The 8,095-nt window shown below is 47.1% G+C and overlaps 1 protein-coding gene across 1 annotated transcript in view; it reads left to right on the forward strand.

The window, feature by feature from the left end:
- OTULIN (OTU deubiquitinase with linear linkage specificity) overlaps positions 1–7,237 on the forward strand; it is a 28,793-nt gene extending 21,556 nt beyond the window's left edge. Inside the window, exons 6-7 of the mRNA XM_039238828.1 lie at positions 2,648–2,917; positions 5,434–7,237. Coding sequence (XP_039094759.1) covers positions 2,648–2,917; positions 5,434–5,628 — 465 coding nt within the window. The 3' untranslated portion in view covers positions 5,629–7,237. The remainder of the gene's footprint in view (positions 1–2,647; positions 2,918–5,433) is intronic.
- The last annotated feature ends 858 nt before the right edge of the window (positions 7,238–8,095 follow it).

The raw sequence follows: 8,095 nt of genomic DNA on the forward strand, positions 1-8,095 counted from the left end.
CCAAGCAGGCTCTGACCTGTCAGCCCTAAAATCAAGAGTTGTACACTTAACGGACTGAGCCACTTGGGCTCTCTTTTCCAGAGCCCTCAGCACTTACGCTGCATGTTGATCGGTTTTCCCCAGTATAGTCTGCCATCCAGTTAGACTTTGAACTCCACGAGAGACTGTCCAGCTCAATCCTTTTCAGCCAGTGAGTACTAAGCCTGACACATGATAGGTGTTTGGTAAATATGTTGTGTAGTAAGTGAACTGAGGGCGTTGACCTCCTGGAACTTAGTTTTTGTTGACAAACATAAGAGTTTAATGGAAAGTTCACTGTCAAGGGCAGTCTAGTGGTAAAGAAACTGTGACGAGAGAAGGGAATAGGAACTCTCTTCTCTTGGCCCCTCAGAGTGGAGCTTGGGGTTCATAGAGTACAGGCTTGGCAGGGGTGGGGCCTGCGCTTTACCCAGGATCTGGGTTAGGGGGCCGCTGAGAGCAGGAATGGGGCCGTTTGAGGGAACCGGAAGGCCCTTCAGCTGGGCCGCTTGTGACAGTTTCCTTTTCGTGTCTTTTAAGGTCTTGTGAAATTGCAACTTTATCAGTTGTGTCTGCTATGACTAGATCCTCAGTTTTGGGAATGTTTAAGTGATTCCAATTCACAATGACATAAAAATTACTCATTAGTAATCTAAGCCAACATAACTGGTACCTCTCACGTGCCAGGCTGCCCGCGAAACACTTCATGGGTTAATTCTCATAACTACCGAGATGTAGTGGCTCTATTATCCCTGTTGTAAAGATGTCTGTTAGTGCCACCAGCTGCTTGATGGCAAGGCCTTCATTCCATCCTGATCCTGACTCTAGAGCCATGCTTTTCCCTGCCGGCTTGGTTGCTTCTGGAAAACGTGTGATGTTCCAGATTCCAGCCACATATTGAAGAGAATCCTGTGGTACGGTCATTACCATTAAAATTTACTATTGAATTTAGAATTTTAATGGTTTTTGAGAGGAACAGTAGTTACTGGTTATTCATACGGACTAGTTTCTGGGGTGCCTGGGTGACTCAGTTAAGCATCTGACTCTTGATTTTGGCTCAGGTCATGATCCCATTGTTTGTGGGTTTGAGCCCTGCATTGGGCTCTGCGTTAAAGGTGCAGAGCCTGCTTGGGATTCTGTCTCCCTCTCTCTGCCCCTTTCCTGCTCTATTTCTCTCTCTCCAAATAAATAAACATTAAAAAAATATAATAAAAAGACTCTGAACTTTGTCTCCTCATTTGCTTGAACTTAAAAGCACACATATTTATTGAGTTTTCTTGTTCACTTAAGAGTTTGTCTCTGTGGGGCGCCTGGGTGGCTTAGTCGGTTAAGCGTCCGACTTTCGCTTAGGTCATGATCTCCCGGTTCGTGGGTTCGAGCCCCACGTCGGGCTCTGTGCTGACTGCCAGCTCAGAGCCTGGAGCCTGTTTCGGAGTCTGTCTCCCTCTCTCTCTGACCCTCCCCTGCTCACGCTGTCTCTCTCTCTCTCTCTCCTAGAAATAAATAAAAATATTAAAAAAAAAAAAGTTTGTCTCTGTTAGCTGAGTATCTAGTACTCTGCTTTATTCTTCATCAGGAGTTGGTAAACATTTCCTGAGTGGATATATTCATTTGAAATTCCCATGTATATTTTTAAGAAGTTAGAGGGGAGACCTTAGTAAATTAACAATAAAGAGACCTCACAGTCTTCCTTGCCCAACTTCATTTTTACAGCTTGACTTGGTGTTTCCGGGTGGTCAGTGCCCTGGAAACCCCTTAAGGGAGTGAGTAATTTTAGCTGCCTGTCATAGCCTCACACACCGGCCTCACATACACCTTGTTAGCTCCTTCAGAGTATTCCTTTTTTTTTTTTTTTAATTAAAAAAATTTTTTTAATGTTTATTTTTGAGAGGGAGACAGAGCACAAGGTGGGGAGAAGAGGCAGAGAGAGGGAAATGCAGCATCTGAGGCAGGTGTCAGGCTCCAAGCTATCAGCACAGAGCCTGATGCGGGCCTCAAACTCATGAACTCTGAGATCATGACCACCTGAGCCAAAGTTGGATGCTTAACTGGTTGAACCACTGAAGTCGATGCTTAACTGAGCCACTCAGGCGCCCACCTCCAGAAGTATTTCTGATTGACTGGTTCAATTTTTTTTTAAATATTCTTTTTAATGTTTATTTTAGAGAGAGAGAGAGAGTGAGAGGCAGGGGAGGGGCAGAGAGAGGAAGACACAGAATTTGAAGTAGGCTCCAAGCTGTCAGCACAGAGTCTAACACAGAGCTTGAATCCATGAACTGTGAGATCATGGCCTGAGCCAGAGTCAGGCGCTTAACCGACTGAGCCACCCTGGCACCCTTTGGTTCAATTTCATTGTCTAGCGTTCTAGGGGAGTTGAAAGTTCCATTCTGTGGCCTCAGGGCTTCTTAGTGCACTGTATTTTTGTTTCAGATTAATGGGGGAGAAGCTGAATAAGGAATTTGTGTGGTCCAAAGAGTACAATTGTTTGAGCTGAGAACTTCAATGTTGTGAAAGTTGGTACATAGTCCATGACTGCTACTTTTGAAAATAATTTTGTGCTCGTAGGATGGAAGTATACCAGAGTGTTTTAGAGCAAACGTTTAATTGTCTTGTACCTTTCTTGTTGTAGTGGGCAGGCCTGGCGGAACTAAGAAGTGCCGAAGCAAGGCAAATAGCTTGTGATGAACTGTTCACAAACGAGGAAGAGGAATATAGCCTCTATGAAGCTGTAAAATTTCTAATGCTAAACAGAGCCATTGAACTATATGATGATAAAGAGAAGGGAAAGGAAGTACCATTTTTCTCTGTGCTTCTGTTTGCTCGGGACACATCGAATGATCCTGGACAGCTGCTAAGGAACCATCTAAACCAGGTGGGACACACTGGTGGCCTTGAACAGGTGAGTTGCGCCTTTGGGAGTGTAGTAGTCCAAAACCGCAGCTGTCATCAGCAGACGGTGTTCCCGAGCTTTCGCTGGGCAAGCATTCTGGAGCAGCTTAGTTGTGCGGTTCTGTCTAGGGGCCTCAGGAGGTTGCAGTCCTCTGAGGGCTGGGCTGGGTGGGAGGGCCCACTTCCGGCATGGTCCGCCTGTCGGCAGGAGGCCTCGTTGGTAGCTTAGGAGGGTTTAGTTCCTCCACACATGGGCCTCCCCTTGGGTTGCCTGAGTGTCTGTGACATGATGGCTGGCTTCTCTCAGAAGGTGAAGTGATCCAAGAAGAGGGGAGGAGGAAGCCACAGTGTGTTGTGTGATCGCGCCTTGGAAGTTAAACGCCGTTGTTTACGCCATATTCTATTTATTAAAAACAAGTCACTAAATCCATCCCACACTCAAGGGGAGAGCATTCGTTCCACCCACCTTTTCAAGGGGGGTGGGGGTGTTGCAAAAGAATTGTGGATCTGTTTTGTAAGTACCACGTTGATTTCGGCCTGGGCTGGCTTCTGCAGGGTGGCAGATGGGGTCAGTACGCCCGCGTCTGGTAGGCTGCAGATAAATGAAGCAGAGGGTCTTCTTATTTAATCTGAGCAGCTGTAGCTGTACTAGCTAGCATCCTTTAAAAATAGAAAGGGAGTTGCCTTAGCCAGTAGAGACTAGCCTGCTCTTGGATCTTTCAGAGATGCTAAGCTTGGGTTCTACACAGAGACCTGGTGCAGTCCTGTCCCGGGACTCACCACACCTTGCCTGTGTGTACTGCCCTCATTCTGTGACCCTAAAAAGCTTAAGTCCTTTTTAGCGGAATAGCCAATCATTAAAGTAGCATTTAAGGCTATCCATCCAAAGTGCTACCTCCATGCTTACGTGACCCACTCACACTTAACCTTTTCCTGGTGTGTAGGAAAGAGCAGAGGCTGACGCTCACTGCCGGCTCAGGGAGAATTAACGGCAGCCACTTACAAAAAGTATCTGCACTCCCAGCATAGGCTACTTACGTCTCCTGAACCGAAGCACATGGCTTCAGCGAAAAGTCTGGGGCGGCTGGTCAGCAAATTAGACTGAAGTTTGTTCTTTGAGTCCTCACAAAGTCTACTGTCAGGGCGAGTCCGTTTTTAAAACAGAACGGCTTTATTGAGATATAATTTACATACCATAAAGTTTGCCCTTTTGAAGTGTGTAACTCAGTGGTTTTTAGCATTTTTATAGAGTTTTACAGCCATCACTGCGGTCTAATTTTAGACCATTTTGTCACTCTTAAAAGAAACCCTGTACTGATTGGTGCTAATTCCCCCTCCCCTTGAGCCCTAGGCAGCTACTAATCTACTTCCTGTTGCTGTAGATTTGCCTATTCTGGACATTTCCTATAAATGGAATCATACAATACATGCTTTTTTGTGACTTCCTTCTGTCACTGAGCATAACGATTTCAAGTTCATCCATATTGCAGTGTGTCTCACCAGCAGTATTCCATTGTGTGTATATACCAATGTATTCCATTGTGTGGCAGATCACTCTTCATTCATGCTTCAGCTGATGGACATTTGGGGTCTTTCTACTTTTTAGCTATTTTGAATAATCTTGTTATGAACATTTATGTGCAGGTTTTTTGTGTGGACACACGGTTTCATTTCTCTTGGGTATATACCTAAGATGTACTTCTTTTTCTTTTTTTAATTGAAGTTCATGAATCACAAAATTAACCATCCTAAAGTCTATAAGTCAGTGGCTCTTGGTACGTTTAAACGTATGATCACCACCTGTGTCCACACCATGTTCATCACCCCGCAGGAAACCTGGTCCCAGTTCAGTAGTGCTGCCTCATTCTTCTCTGTTCGATCATAACTGTTGTGGGGGGTGTGAAGTGGTAGCTCAGTGTGGCTTAGGTTTGCATCCCCCTGATGACTTTGCAGGTGCTTGTTACCCATTAGAGTATCTTCTTTGGATTAATGTCTGTTCTTTTCAAATCCTTTGCCCAGTTTTTGAACTAGTTATTTGTTTTTTTAAATTGTTGAGTTATAAAAGTTCTTTAAAAAAACTTTTTTTTAACGTTTATTTTTGAGAGAGAAAAAGAGACAGTGCAAGCAAGGGCAGAGCAGAGAGAGAGGGAGACACAGAATCTGAAGCAGGCTCCAGGCTCTGAGCTGTCAGCACAGAGCCGGACATGGGGCTCAAACTCACAAACCCCAAGATCATGACCTGAGCCAAAGTCAGAGGCTTAACTGACTGAGCCACCCCGGAGCCCTGCGTTATAAAGGTCTTTATATATTCTGGACGCACGTCCCTTATCAGATGTTTAGTCCATTTTTGGTGACCTGCTTATTTGTAACACCTGTCAAGGAGAGGCCAGGGCCCAGGTGGGAGAAGGAAGGGGGGTTGTGGCCTCCCTGTACTGTGGGCTGCCTGCCATGCGTGTGAGGGAGCAGGTGGTACGCTGCATCTGCAGGGTGGCTTCCCGCTGCAAACCTGTTTGCTCTTTTCCCCAGGTGGAAATGTTCCTCCTGGCCTATGCCGTGCGCCACACCATTCGGGTGTACCGGCTCTCCAAGTACAGCACCGAAGAGTTCATCACGGTCTACCCCACCGACCCGCCCCTGGACTGGCCGGTGGTGACCCTGATTGCTGAGGACGATCGGCACTACAACATCCCCGTCAGAGTGTGCGAGGAGACGAGTCTGTGAGACACGCACCTGGACAGCCTGGCCCCACGGCCAAGGTGCACCGGCCGCTCCGTGCCGCGGCCCTCGGTCTCAGGATGACCCGCAGGACCTGTTGGGGCCTGAGAGCCATGCCGGCTGGGGCTGTTCTGAAGACAGCTTTTGATAATAAGAATTAACTAAGTGTTTTCCCTCACCTTTGATGCAACATGTCTCACTGGGGGCCTTCAGAGTACTTCTTTTGGAAGGTACAGATGACATCTTCTCCATGATGCAGATCTTTTGTACCACAGGAGAGGAGTATGTTCTTTACGTCTCAAAAATCAGACTCTCGAATGTGAACTTGCCCTCAGTTTTTTCTTAAGATGGTCATTTTTTTGTTTTGGTGGCGACGGGCCTCTGGAGTGGCTGTCCTGTGCCGTGCGGCGTAAGTGGTGTAGCTCGAGGCGGAGCCCGCGGCTGGCGCAGCCACAGCACCCTCTGCCGGCCTTGCTGAGCAGTGGTTTGGACGTACGTGTTCATTAAAGCCGTCCTAAGCAAACTGTCCCCTAGAAGATTAAACACTGGGTCCAAAAAAGGTATTTAAGGCTGGAGAAGGAGCCGCAGGAGGGATGTGTGGCACATCCCTCCTGACTCTGAGCGTGCGGCAGTGCCTGCGGGCACCGGGTCCGGTGCTTCGTGCACGGGGGGCGCTCTCGGCTGGGTGAGCTCTAGCGTCGGGCCGCTGATTACCCTCCACTTCGCAGACGCACCATTTTATAGTCAGAACAGAGCTGAGATCCATCTGCCTTTTTAGAGCAGGAAACCGAGGCCAGCTGACGGCAGGCACTCGTCTGAGGTCAGGGGTGAGTGGGCGCCGGATCTCGATACCCCCGTGTGCCCTTTCCGGGGCATGGTTTTGAGGCTGTTTCTGCTGCCAAATTCGAGTGCCTGCCGGGAGCTGGGCAACGACAGCAAAGCCTCCGGCAGTTTTCATGAGTGAGATTCAGTAGAAGCATGTACTAAAACCGTGTGCCGAAGTATGGCTGCTGCGACTTGGTTTGGGAAGCCTCTGGGAGGCGGTGATGCTTCTGGCCCTGAGCCATAGCCTGCACTGAGGCCTGGGTGGCGACCGGGGTGGGGTCGGGCCTGGCTGCAGGCGGTGAGGGTCCGAGTTATCCACACGGGGCGTGGGCTGTGCACCTTTGTACGTGGGACCAGACACCTCACGGTAGTGCTGTACCGGCATTTGTGGAGGTAGTGTTACCTGAGGTACCGAGCTTTATTTTATAGAAATTACAAACTCTATTTGGTTCAATTTAACATAGTTAATAAGCTATCAAATATCTTTTGGGAGTGGCAAACCTTTGAAAATTTAAGTTTTGCTTTATACTTAAAAATTAAAATTCTCATGAGAAAACTCAGAGGACACACAACTATGCAGACTGTTACATTAAGAGTTCCACATTACTTCGTCAGTAACATACACCACGTTTTCGTAAGTGTTTATTCATTAGAGTGTTTGAATCAAGTTCTATTCTGAGTGTGTGTGAAAGTGTTGGAGAGGCTTCGTGGTTTTCACTGTGAAATGGAATGGTGCCTTGAATAAGGAGGTACCTAGAAGCCAAATTAAAGTAACAATAATGACTTCTTATTGGCCTTGATGCTTCATTTCAGTGTTTGTAACTGTACAACAGGAAATGCTTACTATTCATTCTTGAACATTTTTTAAAGCACACTTCAGCGCTTAGGCACAGGGCATTGAAGGTCTTGTCTGGGCTGCGTTGCCTCTGGCTGTGGTTCACACCTGCTGTCAAATTTAGTCATACTCAAGATCATCTCCCTTTGCATGTTGAAAGTGTTCTAGTCTTTGTGAACTTGAACTGGACTTCTGGGCAACTTGTTTACATACATACTTCTTTCTTGATCCTGTGTATGGTCTTGTTAGAGTGCAGAAACTGTGGTCTTCACCACCACATTGATGAAAGTTTGAAAGCATGTGTTTGAGTTAGTTGCTTTCTGTCCCAGCGCCTTACTGGACTCTACTCTCAGACTGTTATCTGGGCTTTGTGGGATCCCACCATCAGAGAAGCAAAACCTTCAAAGAAACAGTAGTTCAGGAAATACAGAAGATCGGCCGAGTTTAAAAAATAACATTTCTTTGCTGTAGCCTGCAACTTCAGTTGCCCAGAATCTTAATTCCATTCATCATTCCTGATGTTGGGCTGGTCAGGTGACAGCAGCGGAATAGAAAGTGCACTGAGACCAAAACAGATGCAGGCCAGTCTGCTTAGAGGGTCCTCCACAACGATGAAGCGTTCTAGAAGAAGGGAACGCAGTGGCGGCCCCCCAGGCTCACTGTCATCCCCAGAGTTTATTGGGAGACTTCAGACGTTTTGGACCCTGTGGTCTTGGCGGGAAGATTATCTCTGTCTTAAGCAGACATGACTTCTACCTTTGAGCTCATTTAAGGTGCATTTAAACCTGAAAGAATTTCCCTGTAACGAGTTCC

The sequence above is a fragment of the Hyaena hyaena genome, unplaced genomic scaffold, assembly GCF_003009895.1.
Source record: "Hyaena hyaena isolate Hyena2069 unplaced genomic scaffold, ASM300989v1 scaffold_148, whole genome shotgun sequence".
Taxonomy (NCBI): domain Eukaryota; kingdom Metazoa; phylum Chordata; class Mammalia; order Carnivora; family Hyaenidae; genus Hyaena; species Hyaena hyaena.